This window comes from Heliangelus exortis, chromosome 23 (assembly GCF_036169615.1).
Source record: "Heliangelus exortis chromosome 23, bHelExo1.hap1, whole genome shotgun sequence".
Classification (NCBI taxonomy): Eukaryota; Metazoa; Chordata; class Aves; order Apodiformes; family Trochilidae; genus Heliangelus; species Heliangelus exortis.
The window spans coordinates 1597669-1619614 of NC_092444.1; the positions used below are offsets into that span (position 1 = coordinate 1597669).

General features: G+C 55.8%; 1 protein-coding gene across 1 annotated transcript in view; it reads left to right on the forward strand.

The window, feature by feature from the left end:
* EPHA8 (EPH receptor A8) overlaps positions 1-15586 on the forward strand; it is a 24808-nt gene extending 9222 nt beyond the window's left edge. The window contains 14 exon segments of the mRNA XM_071767015.1: positions 1177-1332; positions 2985-3320; positions 5312-5436; positions 6223-6385; positions 6836-6932; positions 7568-7635; positions 8006-8164; positions 8770-8955; positions 9557-9618; positions 10506-10715; positions 12057-12206; positions 13723-13914; positions 14453-14622; positions 15472-15586. Coding sequence (XP_071623116.1) covers positions 1177-1332; positions 2985-3320; positions 5312-5436; positions 6223-6385; positions 6836-6932; positions 7568-7635; positions 8006-8164; positions 8770-8955; positions 9557-9618; positions 10506-10715; positions 12057-12206; positions 13723-13914; positions 14453-14622; positions 15472-15586 — 2189 coding nt within the window.
* Positions 15587-21946: the final 6360 nt, after the last annotated feature.

Sequence of the window (21946 nt, forward strand, 5' to 3'; positions counted from 1 at the left end):
TGAGGAGGTGAAAGTGTCAGGGGAGCAAAGCCCCCCCTGAGCTGCTGCCATCACCTCTGCCCTCCCCTTGCACCTCCAAGTTTGGGCATTTCTGCTCCTTGCTCCTGATGCTTGTTGGGAAGCAGAGGAGCAGCAATGTAGGAATAAACCCTGGAGCTGCTGGCATTGGTTTCATCCAACCTGCTGCACCTGGATGTGAGAACAACCTGAGATCCCAACAACTCCAACACCTGCTGGTGGCATTTCTCCCATCTTTAAGGGAAAATCCAGGGTAAAACAGTGGTGGGAGGTGGTGACAGGACCAGGCAGGCCCCAGGGATGTGTGTGCCAGCTGAAGCTGCTGTTTCCAAGGGGCCATTGTGGGACTGTGCAGCGTGTGATACCTGGAATATGTTGGTAGCAATCAGCCCAGGGGGGATCTGTGGCAAGAGAAGGGGTTTTATTAATTAGAAAACAAATCAGTACCTATGAGCAGAACAAACAGGCAGCACAGAGGGACCCAGAGCACTGGAGATGTTAGATCACACACACAAAAAAAACCAAAAACACAAAAAAACCTTTCTACATGCTTGGAAGGTAAATTTGAGGCAGTCTGCAGAGCTGGCCAGTGGGGGTAAAGACGGGAAAATGAAGGTATTACTTCCTCAGCAGGGAAAACCAGAAATGTGTCAGAGCCAGGATTAATGTTGGAGGCACTGGAAGCCGTCCTGGAGTTGCGTGTGCGGAATACGGGCACCCGGCCAGAGCTCTGCTTCCTTCCTTGGAATCCCAATCTCCTGCCATCCTTCCACCCCCAGACAGATCCCTGGCACCCCTTCTGTCACTGCAGGGCCCATGGATTTTCCTAACGAGAGAGGAGCTGCTTGGTTGCATGAGGAATGATTCCCCTGAGGGGCTCGGGGATGCTCCCGGGCTGCCCCGGGAAGGAGGCAGAGCCACCGGGGGGGTTGTGCTGCCCGAAAAATTCCTGCTGTCCCTCCGCAGGACCAGGTTTCCAGCTGGGAAGCTGGACAGGGGAGGCATTCTGTGGTGCTGGGTGTTTTCCCAGGCACTGGGATGGGGATGAGAGCCGGGAGGTTGGGGCTGGCTCTGTGCTGGTGGGATTTGCCAAGCCATGGGGTGCTCCTTGTCCAGACACATCCCTCTGAGCTCTGCCCTTCCTTTCCCTCCCCGCAGCTTGCCAGCTGGGTTTTTACAAGTCTGCCCCCGGGGACCAGCTCTGTGCCAAGTGTCCCCTGCACAGCCACTCGGAGAGCCGGGCTGCCCGCGTCTGCCACTGCGACAGCAGCTTCTACCGAGCCCTGCAGGACCCCCCCTCTGCTGCCTGCACCCGTGAGTACAGACCCAGCACCCACCCAGCTGCAGACCCAGCTCAGCAGCACCCTCCCCTCCCTGCCTTTCAGCCCCAGCTCTCCCTGGGGTGCCCAAGCTGAGCCCCCCCCCCCCTTGGCTGCACATCCTCACTTGTCCTCTGGCTTGTTCTCAGCCTGCTGCTCTCCAAACATCCATGCTCAGGCTCTGCTCCCTTCCCAGGGCCTTATCCTGCCCTGGAGCATGCTGAGATCGTGGCAAGCTTGCCTGCTCACCCCCCAGCCACTCTGCTGGCCACTACCTGCTGCACAAAGACCCATGGGGGTCAGACCTTCCCTGTTTTCCACCCCTCAACACCTTGGCTCTTCCCTCCTAAGCTTCACATACACCCCTTGCTTCCTGCTTCCCCCAGAACACACCTGCACCCTGAGCCAGAGCACTCTTCCTGCACAGCACTTAACCACCCCCAGCCCTCTCTGTGTCTGTTTTCTCTTTGGAGCATCCCCTCCCTCTTTCTCCTTTGTAGCATCATTTGTAGGTGCAGTTGGGTGCTGCCCCAGGTGCCACCCCCTCTGTGGTCCTGCACAGCTCTTCCCCCCCAGCCCTCTCTAGGTCTGTTTTCTCTTTGGAGCATCCCCTCCCTCCATCTCCTCTCTAGCACCATTTGTAGGTGCAGTTGGCTGCTGCCCCAGGTGCCACCCCCCCTGTGGTCCTGCACATCACTTACCCCCCAGCCCTCTCTGTGCCTCTCCTGTTTTCTGTTTGGAGCATCCCCTCCCTCTGTCTCCTCTGCAGCACCATTTGTGGGTGCAGTTGGGTGCTGCTCCAGGTATCACCCCCCCTGTGGTCCTGCACATCACTTACCCCCCAGCCCTCTCTGTGCCTCTCCTGTTTTCTGTTTGGAGCATCCCCTCCCTCTGTCTCCTCTGCAGCACCATTTGTAGGTACAGTTGGGTGCTGCTCCAGGTGCCACCCCCCCTGTGGTCCTGCACATCACTTACCCCCCAGCCCTCTCTGTGTCTGTTTTCTGTTTGGAGCATCCCCTCCCTCTGTCTCCTCTGTAGCACCATTTGTAGGTACAGTTGGGTGCTGCTCCAGGTATCACCCCCCCTGTGGTGCTGCACAGCTCTTCCCCCCCAGCCCTCTCTGTGCCTCTCCTGTTTTCTGTTAGGAGCATCCCCTCCCTCTGTCTCCTCTGTAGCATCATTTGTGGGTACAGTTGGGTGCTGCCCCAGGTGCCACCCCCCCTGTGGTCCTGCACAGCTCTTCCCCCTCCCCCCCCAGCCCTCTCTGTGTCTGTTTTCTCTTTGGAGCATCCCCTCCCTCCATCTCCTCTCTAGCACCATTTGTGGGTGCCACCCCCCCTGTGGTCCTGCACATCACTTCCCCCCCAGCCCTCTCTAGATCTGTTTTCTCTTTGGAGCATCCCCTCCCTCTGTCTCCTCTCTAGCACCATTTGTAGGTACAGTTGGGTGCTGCTCCAGGTATCACCCCCCCCTGTGGTCCTGCACAGCCCTTTTCCCCCCGCCACAGCCCTTTCTGTGTCTGTTTTGTGTTTGGAGCATCCCCTCCCTCTGCCTCCTCTCTAGCACCATTTGTAGGTGCAGTTGGGTGCCCCCTGTGGTCCCGGACTCCTCCAGCCTCAACGCTCTTCCTCTCCGTTTCTTTTCCAGGGCCTCCCTCTGCCCCTGTGAACCTGATCTCCAGTGTGAACGGCACCTCGGTGACACTGGAGTGGGGGCCCCCCCTGGACAAGGGGGGACGAGCTGACATAATGTACAACGTGCTCTGCAGACGCTGCGGGGGGGACTCCGGGCACTGCGAAACCTGCGGCTCCGGGATCCGCTTCCTGCCCCAGCAGATGAGCTTGGTGCAGGGAGCCCTGACAGTCACCAACCTCCTGGCACACACCAACTACTCCTTCTGGGTCGAGGCTGTCAACGGAGTGTCCGACCTCAGCCTGGAGGCCAGGAGAGCTGCTGTGGCCAACATCACCACGAACCAGGCAGGTAGGAGGAGCAGACACCCCCTCTGAGCTGTGCCCACGGGGGTGATGCTGAGGTTCATAGAATCATAGAATCATAGAATGGGCTGGGTTGGAAGGGACCTCAGAGCTCATCAAGTCCAACCCTTGCTCCACTCCCCCCGTGGTTCCCAGCCCATGGCACTGAGTGCCACATCCAGGCTCTTTTGAAATATCTCCAGGGATGGAGAATCCACCCCTTCCCTGGGCAGCCCATTCCAATGCCTGAGCACCCTCTCCAGAAAGAAATTCTTTCTCATGTCCAACCTAAACCTCCCCTGGCACAACTTGAGACCTCTTGTGCCCTCTTGTCTTGCTGAGAGTTGCCTGGGAGCAGAGCCCAACCCCTCCCTGGCTCCAAGCTCCTTTCAGGGAGTTGTAGAGTTGCTCCTGCCAGGAGGCAGAACCTGCACTAGGAATCACTGGGTGGGTAATGGGCAGTGGACCCCCCCCTTCTCCAGGAGATGTGACCCCCTCTCCTCTGAGCTGCTGGAGGTGGGTTCAGGGAGCTGGGGGGGCTGGGGAGAAGCTACTGCCCAAGGCAACCCCTCCTTTCTCTGGGTCATGGGTTCTTTTTCATCCCCCAGCCTGTGGCCACTGGAGGAGGCTCCTTTTCTGCAGGAGACAGGGGGCACGGAGAACATGTGTTTATTGACAGGGACACTAAGTGGAGCATGAATCTTTCAGGCTGTTCCTCCAGCCTTCTGTCCTTTCCTCAAGGGCCAAGCAGCAGTTCGTGCTCTGCTCTGAGCTGACACTCAGGCCCTGGCAGGTGACAACAACCTTTTCTGGGAGAAGCCTCATCTTTGCAAATCCTTTGCTGCGAAATGCTCTTTCCACAGGAAATAAACCTGAGCAATGCTCTAACCCAGGTGGGCCAGGACCTTGCTCCAGGGTCAGCTCAGGCCTGTGCCCAGAGCTGAGCTCAGCCAAGTCCCTTCCCATGCTGGAGGCAGAGGGGATGGGGCAGGGATTCTCCCCTCTTGTTGATCCTTCCAGTTAGAGATGAGCCCCCAGGATGCTCAGGATGCTGTCCCCCTTCTCTCTCTTGGCACTGGTGCCAGCAGAGGAAAGACAGGAGCTTGGCTGGGTTAGCAGGAGGGGACACAGGAAAAGGGCTGAATATTCCCACATCAGCCTCTCTGCTGGGACAGGTGCTGCAAAACCCGAGGGGAGAGGAGTTTGGCAGGGGCTGAGGTTCTGCTGAAAGTGATTTCTGCTTCTCCAAGGAGCCAGCCCAAAGCTGAACAGAGCTGGAGCTGCTGCCTCTCAGTCCCTGGCTGCCCCTCCGCTGCTGCAGCCCCCAGTGACCCCCCCAGAGCTGCCAAATCCCACTTTTCACCCAGCAGCTGGGATCCTCAGGGGTGCCCACGGGTCAGACCCCATGGCTGCCATTCTCTGGGGTCCATCCAGGGGAAATTTTCACAGCAGGCAGAGGCTGGAGGTTTGGCACCTCCAGCTGTGGCAGCTCCAGTTCAGGCATGGGAGGTACAAGGACCTATTGGCAGTGTCCCAAGGCAGGCTCAGGCAGGTGACAGCATCTTGGGGCAGGAGAGCATTCCAAGGCACCTTCAGATGGATGCTGAGACCCTGACAACTCCTCTAGATCTTCATCATCTCCCTTTTCCTTCTTCCCATTTCCCTTTTACCCTTCCCCAGGTGGGGCAGGAGGGGTCAGGGTCCTGCCAGGGATCTCCCCAACCTCTTGCAGCCCCTCCTCCTTCAGAGACCTCCATCTCAACAAAATCCCAAGGACAATGCTCTCCTCTTTCACCTTCTTGGAGTCTGCTCACACCCCAGGGCAAACAAAACCCCACCTGGAAGCCTCTCCACAGCACTCGTGGCTTTAAGCAAAACAGAAATGGGGTCAGAACCAAGAATCCTGCTCTGGTGCCACCTTTCCCTGTTGTGTCCCCTGTCCCCAGCCAGGCAGGACACCCCAGCAGTCACCTCACCCTCTGCTCTCTGCATCCCCAGCCCCATCCCAGGTGGTCGTGGTCCATCAGGAGAGCACAGGACAGAACAGTGTCACCTTGCTGTGGCAAGAGCCAGACCAGCCCAATGGCATCATCCTGGAGTATGAGATCAAGTACTACGAGAAGGTAACACCACAAAGCAGTCCCAGCAGAAGGGCTTGCACAGAATTCCAGGATGGTTTGGGTTAGAAGGGACCTTAAAGCCCCCCCAGTGCCCCCCCTGCCATGCTCAGGGACACCTCCCCCAGCCCAGGGGGCTCCAAGCCCCATCCAACCTTCAGCACTTCCAGGGATGGGGCAGCCACAGCTTCTCTGGGAAACCTGGGGCTCAGCACCCTCACCCCAAACAATTTCTTCCTAAAATTCAACCTCAATCTCCCCTCTCTCTCCCAGTTCCAAGCCATTCCCCCTCATTCCATCCCTCCAGGCCCTTGTCCCAAGTCCCTTCCCAGCTGCTCAGCTGCTGAGTGATCACAGAAGCGCAGAATCCCAGATTATTTTAGAAAGGAAGGGACATTAATGATGATCCAGTGCCCCCCCTGCCATGCTCAGGGACCCCTCCCCCAGCCCAGGGTGCTCCAAGCCCCATCCAACCTTCAGCACTGCCAGGGATGGGGCAGCCACAGCTTCTCTGGGAAACCTGGGGCTCAGCACCCTCCTAATATCCACCCCAAATCTCCTCTCTTTCATCTTGAAACTCTTCCCCCTCATCCCATCCCTCCAGCTCCTTGTCCAAAGTCCTTCCCCAGCTTTCCTGGGCCTTCTCCAAGGTCTCACCAGAGCCCCTGTTTAGACCAGTTTGGTTTAAATCCTGCTTGTGCAACCACTGCCATCAGAGCAGCCTCGCTCAGAGCACTTTTTTTGGCTGCCTGTGGCCGATGCAGCAAATTTTCTGGGGCTGCTTTTCCACAGGACAAGGAAATGCAGAGCTACTCGACTCTGAAATCCAAGGCCACCAGTGCCACCATCTCTGGGCTCAAGCCTGCCACCCGCTACATCTTCCAGGTTCGGGCTCGGACCTCGGCTGGGTGTGGGAGGTTCAGCCAAGCTGTGGAAGTGGAAACAGGGAAGCTGGGTGAGTGTGTGGAGCTGTGGGGTGTGGGAAGTGTGGGGCAGGGAGCACTGGGGGGTGATGATGCCCCCATGGCCGTCGTTCCTCTGCCACACGAGGAGGGAGGCTGGAGGGGCATCCCCTGGGGCTTCCTCCTGGGGTTTGTGTGTGCATGGGGGGAGAAAAGGGAGGAAGGACAAAAGTTGGAGCAGGGAAGACCTGGTGAGGTCCTTGAGGCTCTGGTCTGCTGGATCATGATGGCTTTCCCAGATCTGGGATGGTTTTCCCCAGGTGTCAGTGGTCCCTGTAAATTGGGAGAGCTCCAAAGCTGATTGGGGAAGCTTAATCATTGATTAAGCTGATTGGGGTGCTTAATCTTTAAGATCCCCACCACAGGGGGGTACGTGAGTTTGTGAGCTGAGCAGATGAGTCCCTGCTGAAGCTCTCTGCTTTTTCTGCTCTGGTTTTTCCCAGTTTCTCTCCGGTATGACACGATGACAATTGTCTGGATCTGCCTGACACTCATCACTGGCCTCGTCACGTTGCTGCTGCTCCTCATCTGCAAGAAGAGGTGAGGGTTCCCTCAGCAGCAGAAAGGCTGGGAAAGCTTAAACACAACTTTTTTCCTCTTGGTTTTACCCAGAGAAGCCATAAGTGAGGGGTTAGAGCTGACAGTCCCTTGGGGCCCAGCAGATCCTGCCCTGCTGCCAGCAAACTGGTGCAAACTGGTGCCATTCACAATAAGTCTCCCTCCAACCCTGATGGAGGAGCAGGCAGGCTGGCAGCAAAGTTTTGTGGGGTTTTTTTGGTTTTTTTTTTTTTTAAATTGGTTGGAGACAGAAGTGCTGAGGTACTAATGGGCTGGCTCCTGTTCTTACCTCTGCTGGCAGAGGGGTTCCAAAGAATGTTTGTCAGTATGGTGATAGGAACTTTATATATATAAATAGAAATAGAAATATGATTAGAAATAGAAATATAATTAGAAATAGAAATATAATTAGAAATAGAAATATAATTAGAAATAGAAATATAATTAGAAATAGAAATATAATTAGAAATAGAAATATAATTAGAAATAGAAATAATAGAAATAATAGAAATAATAGAAATAATAGAAATAATAGAAATAATAGAAATAATAGAAATAATAGAATGGTGGGAGTGGGGGACAGGAGCACCTCTTCTGACCCTTCTCTCCCCCTGCAGACACTGTGGGTACAGCAAAGCTTTCCAGGACTCTGATGAGGAAAAGATGCATTATCAGAACGGGCAAGGTAGGACCCTCCCTGCTGCTGACCCTGAGATGTGAACAGCCCCAACCTGGGGACAGGGGGGACCTGGACCTGGTGGTTCCAGGAGGAAGGGTTTTCACCAATTCCTTCTTCTGGGGTTGTGTCTGGGAGAGCTGAAGGGGGGCTCAGATTCATGGGGTGAGGTGGGACTGCAAGAGCTTCATCCCAGAGGAGTAGAAAATTCATCACAGGGTGGGGGGGATGATGGAGGGGATGATCACAAGGAGATCCCCAGGTCCTGGACTGCTCTGAGGTCACTGCTGTGTCTGGGGTTTGCTTGGGGCTTCAGCTTTGATGGTCCTGCCCTTGCCCATCCTCTGCCTCCCCCCTTCCTGGCAGGGATCCCTGAAAGATTTTGTCTCCTCTCCCCTTTGAAATCTGGCAGTGAAATTTCCAGAGTCCAAGTTCTACCTGGACCCACACACCTACGAGGATCCCTGCCAGGCTGCCCAGGAGTTCACCCGGGAGATCGAAGCCTCCCGCATCAAAATCGAGAAGGTCATCGGGTCTGGTGAGTCCCCAGGACAGGGAATCCACTCCTTGGAGCCAGCCTGGGGCAGAGGGATGTTGTTCAGATGGTGTGGAAATGATGGGCTCAGGCTGTGCACCCTCTGGGTGCTGCACCCTGCTTTGAAACCTCAGAGCCAGCACCCGGGCTGAGAAGATACAAATGAAGTTTGCAAGCTATGTGGTGGATTTATTCTTATTTTTTATTTTTGGGGGAAGAAAAGGGATTTTTTTTGCACAGCTCACGGGGGAGCACGGAGTGGGAATGGGAGCTGGAATTTTCCCAGCAGCTCCCCAGGGAAGAAGGAGGAAGCCTGATGGAGAGGCAGCTCTGCTGCAGTGAGAAACTCCCAAATTTGCTGGTTCAAGGCAGTGAAGCCAGTGGCACTGTAACCACTGCTCCTGGCCTCTTGCCTTCAGTGAAATGCACCAGGGAGGTGATTCCTGCTATTCCTGCCCTGTTCCCAAAGGGACAGTGGAAGCAGGAGGTGGGAAACCCTTCCAGGGGCAGCGATGCAGAGGGAGAGCCCAGGAGACCCGAGTCCCAGGAAGATGTGAGCTGCCCACGGAGTGGTCCATGATGCTCCCTGCCCCTCTCTTGCCTTGCAGGGGAGTCAGGAGAGGTGTGCTACGGCCACCTGAAGCTGCCAGGGAAGAAGGAGATCCCCGTGGCCATCAAGGCCCTGAAGGCAGGCTCCACGGAGAAGCAGAGGAGGGACTTCCTCGGTGAAGCCAGCATCATGGCACAGTTCGACCACCCCAACGTCATCCACCTGGAAGGGGTGGTGACCAGGAGTAGGTGGCTGCTGGGGATGGGGACACACCAGGGGGTGGCAGAACTGGAAGGTGTCCCCCCAGGGGGAGGTGGGGGTCAGGGATCCCTTTGGGTGCACTCCATCCTTCAGATGTCCATCTCCATCCCACTTCTGTGCCTTCTTTCCACGTGGCACTTCCTCCCCTTGCCCCACAGGGCACCCCAGGTCAGGGCTGTTGGGTTTAGGAGGTGTCCTACCTGTTAGCATTGATTTTAAAGGTTTTCTGTGCTGAATGGGAAGTCTTCCTTCAAAAAGGGGCACATTCTGATGCCAAGAGTTAAGCTGATGGCATGCAGGCTTCAGCAGGACAATGATGCTGACCCAGCCACACCAGTATCCCAGGGAGGGAAGGGGAAGTGTCGGGGTTATGGCCTTATCTCCACTGCCCTGCACAGTGGTTCCAAAGAATTTTTATCAATATGGTGATATATTTATGTATATAAATATAAATATATATATATATATGTAAAGATCTGTAGGGCTGCAGGAGATCCACTGGGCTGGATCCATCTCTTTCCCAAGGCTTCCTGGAGGAAGGAAGGTGACTTCCCTACTAACTCGCCCTCCCTTGTCTCCTGCAGGCAAACTGGTGATGATTGTCACTGAGTACATGGAGAATGGCTCCCTGGACACCTTCCTCAGGGTAAGGAGCTCACTTGGGTGTTTTACACACTGCACATAGAATCCTAGAATTGGCTGGGTTGGAAGGGACCTCTGGGATCATCAAGTCCAACCCTTGCTCCACTCCCCCCGTGGTTCCCAGCCCATGGCACTGAGTGCCACATCCAGGCTCTTTTGAAATATCTCCAGGGATGGAGAATCCACCCCTTCCCTGGGCAGCCCATTCCAATGTCTGATCACCCTCTCCCTAAAGAAATTCTTTCTCATGTCCAACCTAAACCTCCCCTGGCACAACTTGAGACCTCTTGTGCCCTCTTGTCTTGCTGAGGGTTGCCTGGGCTTGCTCTGACACAGGCTCCAGCTCCCTGGCTTCTCCTTCTCCTGGCCACCAGACCAAGGGGATCGTAGAATCACAGAATCATGGAATGGGCTGGGTTGGAAGGGACCTCAGAGCTCATCAAGTCCAACCCTTGCTCCACTCCCCCCGTGGTTCCCAGCCCATGGCACTGAGTGCCACATCCAGGCTCTTTTGAAATATCTCCAGGGATGGAGAATCCACCCCTTCCCTGGGCAGCCCATTCCAATGGCTGAGCACCCTCTCCAGAAAGGAATTCTTTCTAATGTCCAACATCCCCCTGGTGTGAGTGGCTGGAGGAGAGGCTGGCTCCTGCTTCTCAGTCCCCTGCATGGGCCCAACGTGCTCTGGGCTCTCAGTTCTTCAGCTCCAGGGCACTTCAGCTCCATCAGGCACCTCCCAAAGCAGGCAGGAGGTGAGGGGGTGACAAGAGAGAGGCTTAAGGGAGGGACTGAGCCAAGGATGAGGTGTCCTAGGGGGTCAGTCCAGCAAGAGCAGCACCAACAAGGTGCTAAGAAGAAGCAGGAATGAACTCTGGGTCGTTTCCTCTGCAGAAACACGACGGGCAGTTCACCATCATCCAGCTGGTGGGAATGCTGCGTGGCATTGGAGCAGGCATGAGGTACCTGGCTGACCTGGGCTACGTGCACAGGGACCTGGCAGCCCGGAATATCCTGGTCAACAGCAACCTGGTCTGCAAAGTCTCTGATTTTGGCCTCTCCCGCATCCTGGAGGATGACCCTGATGCTGCCTACACCACCATGGTGGGTGGCTCCTGGCATGGCTGTGTCACTGAGCCTTTCTGACCATTACTGCCCCAGGCCACTGAGAGATGGACAGGGACACTTCCCATCAGCTCAGGTTGCTCCAAGCCTCTCCAGAAGGTGCCATTCCAGCACATCACTTGTCTTGGGATGGAATCCCAGACTGGTTTGGACTGGAAGGGACCTTAAATATCACCCTGGATGGGCAGGGACACTTCCCATCAGCCCAGGTTGCTCCAAACCTCCTCAGTCCTCTCCAGAAGGTGCCATTCCATCACTTGTCTGATCTGCTGGAGGTAGGGATGGAATCCCACACTGGCTTGGACTGGAAGGGACCTTAAATATCACCCTGGATGGGCAGGGACACTTCCCATCAGCCCAGGTTGCTCCAAACCTCCTCAGTCCTCTCCAGAAGGTGCCATTCCATCACTTGTCTGATCTGCTGGAGGTAGGGATGGAATCCCACACTGGTTTGGACTGGAAGGGACCCTAAATATCACCCCGTTCCAACCCCCTGGATGGACAGGGACACTTCCCATCAGCCCAGGCTGCTCCAAGCCTCCTCACTCCTCTTCTGAAGGTGCCATTCCATCACTTGTCTGATCTGCTGGAGGTAGGGATGGAATCCCAGACTGGCTTGGACTGGAAGGGACCTTAAATATCACCCTGCATGGACAGGGACACTTCCCATCAGCTCAGGTTGTTCCAAGCCTCTCCAGAAGGTGCCATTCCAGCACATCACTTGTCTTGGGATGGAATCCCAGACTGGTTTGGACTGGAAGAGACCCTAAATATCACCCTGCATGGACAGGGACACTTCCCATCAGCTCAGGTTGCTCCAAGCCTCCTCACTCCTCTCCAGAAGGTGCCATTCCATCACTTGTCTGATCTGCTGGAGGTAGGGATGGAATCCCAGACTGGCTTGGACTGGAAGGGACCTTAAATATCACCCTGCATGGACAGGGCCATTTCCCATCAGCCCAGGTTGCTCCAAGCCTCTTCAGAAGGTGCCATTCCAGCACATCACTTGTCTTGGGATGGAATCCCAGACTGGTTTGGACTGGAAGGGACCTTAAAGATCACCCAGTTCCAACCCCCTGCATGGACAGGGGCACTTCCCATCAGCTCAGGTTGCTCCAAACCTCCTCACTCCTCTCCAGAAGGTGCCATTCCATCACTTGTCTGATCTGCTGGAGGTAGGGATGGAATCCCACACTGGTTTGGATTGGAAGGGACCTTAAATACCACCCAGTTCCAACCCCCTGGATGGGCAGGACCACTTCCCATCACCCCAGGTTGCTTCCAGCCCCATCCAACCTGATCTCCCATGATTTTTTTCAGGGTGGGAAGATCCCAATCCGCTGGACAGCCCCGGAGGCCATCGCCTACCGCAAGTTTTCCTCAGCCAGTGACGTCTGGAGCTTTGGGATTGTCATGTGGGAGGTGCTGGCTTATGGGGAGAGACCCTACTGGAACATGAGCAACCGGGATGTGAGTGACCCCGGGGGAAAAGGGACCCAAAGAGCAGCCCTTGTCCCCTCAGAGGACACACCAGTGCCTGGCCCCTCCTTGCAGCCAAAAGGTCCAACCGATGGCTGTGCCCTACAAGCCTGGCTGGAGAGCTTTGGGATTTGTTGTGCCACCTCTTCCATTCCCTGGAAGGGGTCAGAGCTTCCCTGGGATCCCCACAGCCCCTCTGCTCCAACCCTCCCACTGCCAGGGGTGGCTTGGCAGGTTTCCACCACTTCTGGGCTTGTCACTCTTACATCAAGGAGCAGAAAAACTATAGGGAAATGTAGATTATGTAGGAAAATGTAGGTTATGGGAGCAAAATTTCTAAAAGGGGGTAATAAAATGAATATTTTGACTCTGCAGATTTGACTCTGCAGATTGACAGGGCTCCTCCTTTTTACCTGTGGGGACTCAAAACCTGGCTGCCTTCTTCCTGCTCTGGGTCTCCTGAGAGTCCCCTCCCTCCTGAGCATTTTTATTGTTTTAGAAAGTGTCTGAGGTGGGTGCAGGGCAGGGATGCAGAGGCTCAGTTTGCCTCCTCCACGCAGAGCTTCCTCCAGCCTTGCCAGTGGTGGCAAATCCTGGCTGTAGAAACGTGGAATGGGAGAACATCTCTTGGCTTTGCCAGAGGGAAGCTGCAACATTTTCAGAGAATAATGGAATGGGTTGGGTTGGAAGAGATGTTAAAGCTCATCCAGATGCAAATCCCATGGGCAGGGACACCTCCCCCAGCCCAGGGTGCTCCAAGCCCCATCCAACCTTCAGCACTGCCAGGGATGGGGCAGCCACAGCTTCTCTGGGAAACCTGGGGCTCAGCACCCTCACCCCAAACAATTTCTTCCTAAAATCCAACCTCAATCTCCCCTCTCTCTCCCAGTTCCAAGCCATTCCCCCTCATCCCATCCCTCCAGGCCCTTATCCCAAGTCCTTCCCCAGCTGCTCAGCTGCTGAGTGATCACAGAAGCAGAGAATCCCAGATTATTTTGGAAAGGAAGGGACATTAATGATGATCCAGTGCCCCCCCCTGCCATGGTCAGGGACACCTCCCCCAGCCCAGGGTGCTCCAAGCCCCATCCAACCTTCAGCACTGCCAGGGATGGGGCAGCCACAGCTTCTCTGGGAAACCTGGGGCTCAGCACCCTCACATCACAGAATTTCTTTATATCCAACCTAAATGTCTCCTCTTCCAGCTTGAAACCATTACCCCTTATCCTGTCACTCCATACCCCTTAAAAAAGTCCCTCCCCAGCTCTCCTGGAGCTCCTTCAGGTTACTGGGAGACTACTGTAAATTCTCCTTGGAACCTTCTCTTCTCCAGGCTGCAAATTTTCAGCCTTTTGGACCACTTAGGAAACCAGAGAGCTCACAGAGCTGGCTGGAAACACCCTTATCACTGCCCATGAACCTCGTGTCCTGCTTCCCAGCACCTGATGCTCCAGGGCCCTTGGAGCTGGGCAGGAGGGGAGCCCCACTTTGCCATGTGGCTTCTTTCCAGGTCATTAACTCAGTGGAAGAAGGCTACAGGCTGCCTGCCCCCATGGGCTGCCCCACAGCCCTGCACCAGCTGATGCTGGATTGCTGGCAGAAGGATCGTGGGGAGAGGCCACGCTTCCCCCAGATCGTGGGAATCCTGGACAAGCTCATCCGAAACCCTGAGCACCTCAAGTGCACAGCAACCATCAACAGGTAAGGGCTCCCTCCTGCCAGCTGGAGTTGGGCAGAACGTGGGGGTTTGTAGCAAATAATGGGTATTTCTGTCTGGCTCTGGCAGCAGTGGGTGCCCTGTGGCCATGGGCATGGGTTGGGGTGATCCCAAGCATAAAGCCAGGCTGGGAGGAGAATGGAGTGAGCCCTGAGGAGAAGGATTTGGGGGTGTTGGGTGAGGAGAAGTTCAACATGAGCCAAAAACCTGTGCTGGAAGCCCTGGAACCCCCCCTGGCCTGGGCTGCATCCCAGCAGTGTGAGCAGCAGGGCCAGGGAGGGGATTGTCCCCCTCTGATCTGCTGTGGGAGATCCCCTGGGGTGCTGGGTCCTGTTCTGGGGTCCCCAACAATTCTGTGATTTGGGGCCCATGGGTGCAGGCTGTGGTGGGCAGTGAGGAGCATCCTGCTGTGATCCCATTGTGGCATCCCCACAACACCCCTCAGCATCCTCCCATCCCAGGCAGGATGGGTCCCAGGGTCCCAGGCTCTTTCTTTCTGGTCACCTCCTGGTCTAACCCCTCCTGTCCTGCTCCCAGGTTCACCCAAACACGCTCGGACAGGGGTGTCCTTGACCTCTCCAGCTGCCTGACAGTGGAGGACTGGCTGGATTCCATCCGGCTGGGACACTACAGGGACAACTTTGCCATGGCAGGGTACTCCTCCCTGGCCATGGTGATGAGGATGAACATCGAGTGAGTACCAGAGAACAAAAAGGTGGTTTTCCCCCACGTTGGGTTCCCCTTCCCCATCCCAGCCAGCCCCAAACACTGACCCTCCTGGTCCCTGGTGCCTGAAGGAAAGGGTGCTGAGACCTGGGGCAGTGTCTGAGGATGTTCTCACCTTGGAGAGAAGGTGTGGGAGTTGTAGCATATGATGCTCATATGATGATCATATTTCCTCCCTCCCATATTTCCTCCCTTCCTCCTTGGGATGATGCCTTCCTCACTTCCTCCCTGGGATGATACTTTCCTTCTTCCTTGGGATGATGCCTTCCTTTCCCCCTTTTTCCTTTCCCCCTTTTTCCTTTCCCCCTTTTTCCTTTCCCCCTTTTTCCTTTCCCCCCTTTGCCTTTCCCCCCTTTGCCTTTCCCCCCTTTGCCTTTCCCCCCTTTGCCTTTCCCCCCTTTGCCTTCCCCCCCCTTTGCCTTCCCCCCCCTTTGCCTTCCCCCCCCTTTGCCTTCCCCCCCCTTTGCCTTCCCCCCCCTTTGCCTTCCCCCCCCTTTGCCTCCCCCCCCCCCTTTTTTTTCCCTTTCCCCCCCCTTTTTTTTTTCCTTCCCCCCCCTTTTTTTTTTCCTTTCCCCCCCCCTTTTTTTTTCCTTTCCCCCCCCCTTTTTTTTCCCTTTCCCCCCCTTTTTTTTTCCCTTTCCCCCCCCTTTTTTTTTTCCTTTCCTCCCCCTTTTTTTTTTCCTTTCCTCCCCCTTTTTTTTTTCCTTTCCCCCCTTTTTTTTTCCCTTTCCCCGGATCCCTGTGGAATGTGTGTGTGTGTCTGGGGCCTGGACCAGCTTCAGCCACGGGGGGTCTGACAGTGTCTTTGTTCTCCAGGGACGTCAGGAGCCTGGGAATCACCATGATGGGACACCAGAAGAAGATCCTGAGCAGCATCCAGTCCATGAGGTCCCAGCTGCTGAACACAAATGGCCCCAGGAGGCATCTCTGAGCCCAGAGCTGAGCCCAGAGCTGAGCCCAGAGCTGAGCCCAGAGCTGAGCCCGCATCAGGCGTTCCCCAACACTTCCCCTGGCAAAGGGGCAGCCAGGGGGATGAACAGGAAAAGGGGCACCAGAGCAGGACCTGGAGCCCCACCAGCATCGTTTTGATTTCAGAGTCAGTGGAAATGTGGCTTCCCAGCCCCTCCTGATGGTCCTGCTGCCTCCCTGCCCCATCTGCAGAGGGGAGCAGCCTTGCAAAGAGGTTAGGGACAGGTCATGATGCTCTGCATCTTCTGCTGTGTCCCTGGGGGTTTTGGGGGTTCCAGGGACATGTCATGATGCTCTCCACCTTCTGCTGTGTCCCTGGGGTCCTGGGGGTTCCAGGGACAGGTCATGATGCTCTGCATCTTCTGCTGTGTCCCAGGGGGTTTTGGGGTTCCAGGGACAGGTCATGATGCTCTCCACCTTCTGCTGTGTCCCTATAGGTTTTGGGGTTCCAGGGACAGGTCATGATGCTCTCCATCCTCTACTGTGTCTCTGTGGGTTTTGGGGTTCCAGGGACATGTTATGATGCTCTGCATCTTCTGCTGTGTCCCTGGGGGTTTTGGGGTGCCAGGGACAGGTCATGATGCTCTCCACCTTCTGCTGTGTCCCTGCATCCCTGGGGGTTCCAGGGACAGGTCATGATGCTCTCCATCCTCTGCTGTGCCCCTATAGGTTTTGGGGTTCCAGGGACATGTCATGATGCTCTCCACCTTCTGCTGTGTCCCTGGGGGTTTTGGGGTGCCAGGGACAGGTCATGATGCTCTCCACCTTCTGCTGTGTCCCTGGGGGTTCCAGGGACAGGTCATGATGCTCTCCATCCTCTGCTGTGTCCCTATAGGTTTTGGGGTGCCAGGGACAGGTCATGATGCTCTCCATCCTCTGCTGTGTCCCTATAGGTTTTGGGGTTCCAGGGACAGGTCATGATGCTCTCCACCATCTGCTGTGTCCCTGGGGGTCTGGGGATTCCCAGGACAGGAGGTGACCCCTTCACACAGTGGGATGGCCCCAGCCCCACTTCCAGCTGGAGCTGATATCAAACACAACAGCAACACCAGGAGTGGTTGGGATGAGGCCTTCCATGGCACACAGCTCCTTGGGATCTGGGGAGCCTGTTTGGAGCTCTGAACTGAAGAGGGCCCCATGGGCCAGCACATAGCAGGTACAGCCCTGCTCCCATTACCTCCCAGTTCCAGTGTTCTCCAGCCTGAGCTGGCACCAGCCTGCAGGTGACTTCATGGCCCAGGAGGGCAAGGGACAAAGGAGAAGCTGGCAGTGCCAGGGACAAATGACTCTGAGTCTGAAGGAGACCTCCCCAGCATGGAGCAGAGGTGGCTGGGGTCTGCTAAATGGAGCCTCAAGAAGCCCCAAGGTGCTACAAAAAACTCTCCACCTCTTGGACCCCCCAGCACTGCCCCTCTCTGGATCCAGCACACACAGCCCAGGGCAGCCAAGCCACGTTTTCTAGGGCCACAAGCTCAGGTTTCTCCCCCAGTCAGTTTCTCCTGACCTCCCCTAAAAGCTGAACCAGAGCAGAGAGGAGTGGGGTAAGGTCTTGCTCCCACCTTAAATGAGGGAGAGACAGAAAGACTTCTGCCAACCTCTTCTTTGTTCTTATGTTGCCCTAAAGAAACCCAAGAGCTGCCCCATCACCACCCTCCCTCTCTGTGCCCAGGGCTCCCGTGTCACCTGCTGGGGAGGGGACATGGGACACAGGTCCTGTGCCTGGGACAGGGGCTCTGGACAAGGAGATTTTCATCCCCAGCCCAGGGATTGGGAGGGTGGCCTTTCCTCTCCTCTCTTCTCCACAGGAGCATCTCGTTTGGTGCCTCCCAAGGTTTGGGGAGCTGGTCTGAGAGGCTGAGACACAGATGTGGCAGGGGGGTTGGGGCAGGCTGTGAGCTGGGGAGGTTTCTCTTTGGTGTAAATAGATTTTTCGAGGGGTTGGGGGAGCTGTTTTACTGAAATAGGATGTTAGGTGCACACACACATGGTCTCGAAGCACAGAAGCCTCAGTTGTGGGGCTGAACTCACTGCAAAAAAACAAAAAAACAAAAAAAAAAAAGCATTTGCTGGGAGCCTGGTTGGGGAGGGAGGAGGAGAAGTGCTGGGAAAGGAACCATGGTGACAGGCTCCTTATCCCAGGATTTCCTTGGCACAGGAGGTGCCACCCTGCCACAGGACCTGGCCTGGGGTCTGTTCCTCCCACTGCACTTCGGGCACCCAGGGGGTGGGGGGAGGGTTAAAGCCATTTCTCACCTGCAATAATCCTGGCTAAACCAACCCTCCTGGGGCTGGCTTAGCTTCCCATCCTGGGCACTTGTGTCCTGATGGATTCTCTGGCTGTGGCTTTGACTTTTCTGCTTCCTATGGAAGCTCTTTGTAACGGGGCTCAGATGCAATGTGTTGTTTCATTCCTATTGCACCCTGCACCCTGTCACCCACCCCTCCTGCAGGCAGCAGCAGGATGTAGGTTCCCTACAACCACAGGATGGTCCTGTCCCCTCTTCCCACCCTTTGGGAAGCAGAGGAAACCACAGGATGGTCCTGTTCCCTCTTTCCACACTTTGGGAAGCAGAGGAAACCACAGGATGGTCCTGTTCCCTCTTTCCACACTTTGGGAAGCAGAGGAAACCACAGGATGGTCCTGTTCCCTCTTCCCATCATTTGGGAAGCAGAGGAAACCACAGGATGGTCCTGTTCCCTCTTCCCATCATTTGGGAAGCAAGAGAAACCACAGGATGGTCCTGTTCCCTCTTCCCATCATTTGGGAAGCAGAGGAAACCACAGGATGGTCCTGTCCTCTCTTCCCACCCTTTGGGAAGCAGGGGAAGCCAAAGGATGGTCCTGTTCCCTCTTCCCATCATTTGGGAAGCAGGGGAAGCCAAAGGATGGTCCTGTTCCCTCTTCCCATCATTTGGGAAGCAGGGGAAGCCAAAGGATGGTCCTGTTCCCTCTTCCCATCATTTGGGAAGCAGAGGAAACCACAGGATGGTCCTGTTCCCTCTTCCCATCATTTGGGAAGCAGAGGAAACCACAGGATGGTCCTGTCCTCTCTTCCCACCCTTTGGGAAGCAGAGGAAACCACAGGATGGTCCTGTTCCCTCTTCCCATCATTTGGGAAGCAGGAGAAACCACAGGATGGTCCTGTCCCCTCTTCCCATCATTTGGGAAGCAGGGGAAGACAAAGGATGGTCCTGTTCCCTCTTGCCATCATTTGGGAAGCAGAGGAAACCACAGGATGGTCCTGTCCCCTCTTCCCACCCTTTGGGAAGCAGAGGAAACCACAGGATGGTCCTGTCCCCTCTTCCCATCCTTTGGGAAGCAGAGGAAACCACAGGATGGTCCTGTCCCCTCTTCCCACCCTTTGGGAAGTAGAGGAAACCACAGGATGGTCCTGTCCCCTCTTCCCACCCTTTGGGAAGTAGGGGAAACCACAGGATGGTCCTGTCCCCTCTTCCCACCCTTTGGGAAGCAGAGGAAACCACAGGATGGTCCTGTTCCCTCTTCCCATCCTTTGGGAAGCAGAGGAAACCACAGGATGGTCCTGTCCTCTCTTCCCATCATTTGGGAAGCAGGGGAGAGCTGAGGGCAGGGTTTGCTGGGCAATCCTGGGGAGGTGGGTGCAGGGTCTGAGCTGCCAAATGCCCTTCCCAAGGGGTTCTTGGGTCAGATCCTCCAGCCTGGGGTCTTTGGGTTGCTGCCAGGGTGGTGGGGCAGGGTTTCCCTTTTATGTTCAGGGTGTGTAACTCCTTCTGGACAATAAAATTCCTTCTTCCTCTCCTGTTGCTGTGAGCCTCTGCTGCCAGCTGCTCACACAGAGTGAGTCCTGGGGACATGGAGGGGGAGCAGAATGGGGATGCCCAGTTCACCACCACCTTCCTCCACCCCAAAAAGCCTCCCAGCTGTGAGGGATGCTTCCCAGGGGAGCAGGAGTGTCTGTAAGGTTGAGAAATGTATGAAGGGAAGGGTCAAGATGGGATTGTTCCAGAACCAAGTAATTGCTGGAGAGGGGAGGAGATCCTGCAGGCAGGGGAGGTCTGGCCTGCAGAGGTTCCTTTGAACTTCAGGGGTTTCCTGTAGGTTTTCCCTGACCCTTCTTCAATTCAGGGACTGGTTAAAAAAAGAAAAGAAGGGAAAAAAACCCAAACAAATAAAACACCCCAGTAAAACTTCAGCCCTTGTCCCACAAAACCTGAGCTGACTGCAAAGCACATCTTGCAGGATTTATCTGGGGTCCCAGCTGCCCTCCAGTGAGGGATTTAACAACTTATGAGTTGCAGGGACAGCCCAGCAGCAGGATTTTCAGGAAGGAAGGAAGCCAGACAGGCTATTTTCCTTGCCACAGAACACCAAAAAGGCACCAGGACCCAGGGTGGGACTGGGTCTATCCCCACCATGCCTGCTGGCATGTCCCCAGCCTCTGCAGCCCCCAGCCCCATGTCCCATGGCAGTCCCACACAGCCCCAGCCACCCCAAACCTCCCACCAACACATCCCCATCCCATCAGGTTGTCCCAAAAGCCCCATCCAGAGGGTCCCAGTCCCCCCTTCCACTGTTGTGCCCACTGCCCCTTTCCCCAAGGACTGGTGCCCAGGCTGGGAAAGCTGCTCCCAGTGGAGTTCACAAGTCCTTCCCTTTGCATTCCCCTTTTAAATCCCCCATTTTGGTCTTTGCTGGTCCAATGACCCCCACCCATGTCAGGACTGCTGGATGGGTGTTGCTCCCCCTGTTCCTATCCTGTCCCAGACCCTTCTTCTTTCCCCACCACCTCCCAGACACATCCTCCAGGCATCATGTTCCATTTCTCTAGTTTGCTGGAGCCTTTATTTCCCAGAAACATCCAGAAATATGGTTGGGAGGGATCCCTGAACATTATCTCATCCCAATCTTTCCAAATGCCTGCCCAGTGGAGATGTCCAGGTTCTGCTCAGACCTTTGATCCCTCATGGAGATGGGGACAGTGAGGATGTCACAAAGTCACAGACAGGTTTGGGTTGGATGAAACCTTAAATTTCATCCAGTCCCAACCCCCTGCCATGCTCAGGGACACCTCCCACCAGCCCAGGGTGCTCCAAGCCCCATCCAACCTGGTCTGGAATGTTTCCAAGGATGGAGCTTCCACAACTTCCCTGGGAAACCTGGCCCCAGGAGATGAGCACCCCAAAGCCTGGAGGCAGAGAGAAGCCCTTGGGGGCCAAGCTGTGCTCAGGCCACCCCATTTTCCTGGCTTTCCATACACATGGATGTCTCTCTTCTGGGAGCAAAGCTGCTGGGGGGAATCATAGATCCATGGAATGGTTTGGGGTGGGAGGGACCTTCAAGATCATCTCATCCCAACCCCTGTTCCATGGTCAGGGACACCTCCCCCAGCCCAGGGTGCTCCAAGCCCCATCCAACCTTCAGCACTGCCAGGGATGGGGCAGCCACAGCTTCTCTGGGAAACCTGGGGCTCAGCACCCTCACCCCAAACAATTTCTTCCTAAAATCCAACCTCAATCTCCCCTCTCTCTCCCAGTTCCAAGCCATTCCCCCTCATCCCATCCCATCCCTCCAGGCCCTTGTCCCAAGTCCCTCCCCAGCTTTCCTGGAGCCCCTTCAGGCACTGGAAGGTGCTCTAAGGTCTCCCCATGGGATCCTTCTCTTCTCCAGCCTCAACACCCCCAACTCTCTCAGCCTGGCTCCAGAGCAGAGCTGCTCCAGCCCTCCCAGCAGCTCCAGGGCCTCCTCTGCACTGGCTCCAACAGCTCCGTGTCCTTCTGCTGATGGGGACCCCAGAACTGGACCCAGCTTTACCCCAGGGGATCTCCCAGAGTGGAGCAGAGGGGGACAATCCCCTCCCTGGCCCTGCTGCTCACACTGCTGGGATGCAGCCCCACACTGTACAAAATGTGGAAAGTTTTCTGGCATTGCTCAGCCTGAAAGCCAAGCCCTGAGCCACGGACATCTTGCTGGCTCTGGTGTCTGCCTCCTGCCCCAGGTAGAGGCAGGGGAAGAGCTCAGAGCTGCTCCGTGGCTCCTACAGCATCCCCTTGGGATGACATTGCCCATCCTGTCACCCCATCACAATTCCTGGGAAGACAAGACAGGGTTGTGGCACTTATAGCACACCAGTTCTTCCCCTTCTGGAAGAAATTGCCATAAAATCACAGGCTGGCCACCAGCCAGACACCAGGGGCTTCTCTCCAGGGTACAGACACCTTTCCAGACGTTTTCTGATGCTCCAGTTTCCCAGAACTGAACCTTACCACGGGCTGTGGGGGCCAGGGCTGGAATCCAGGGATCCTGGTGTCTGAGAGAGGACCTGGCTCTCCCTTTTGGAGAGGTC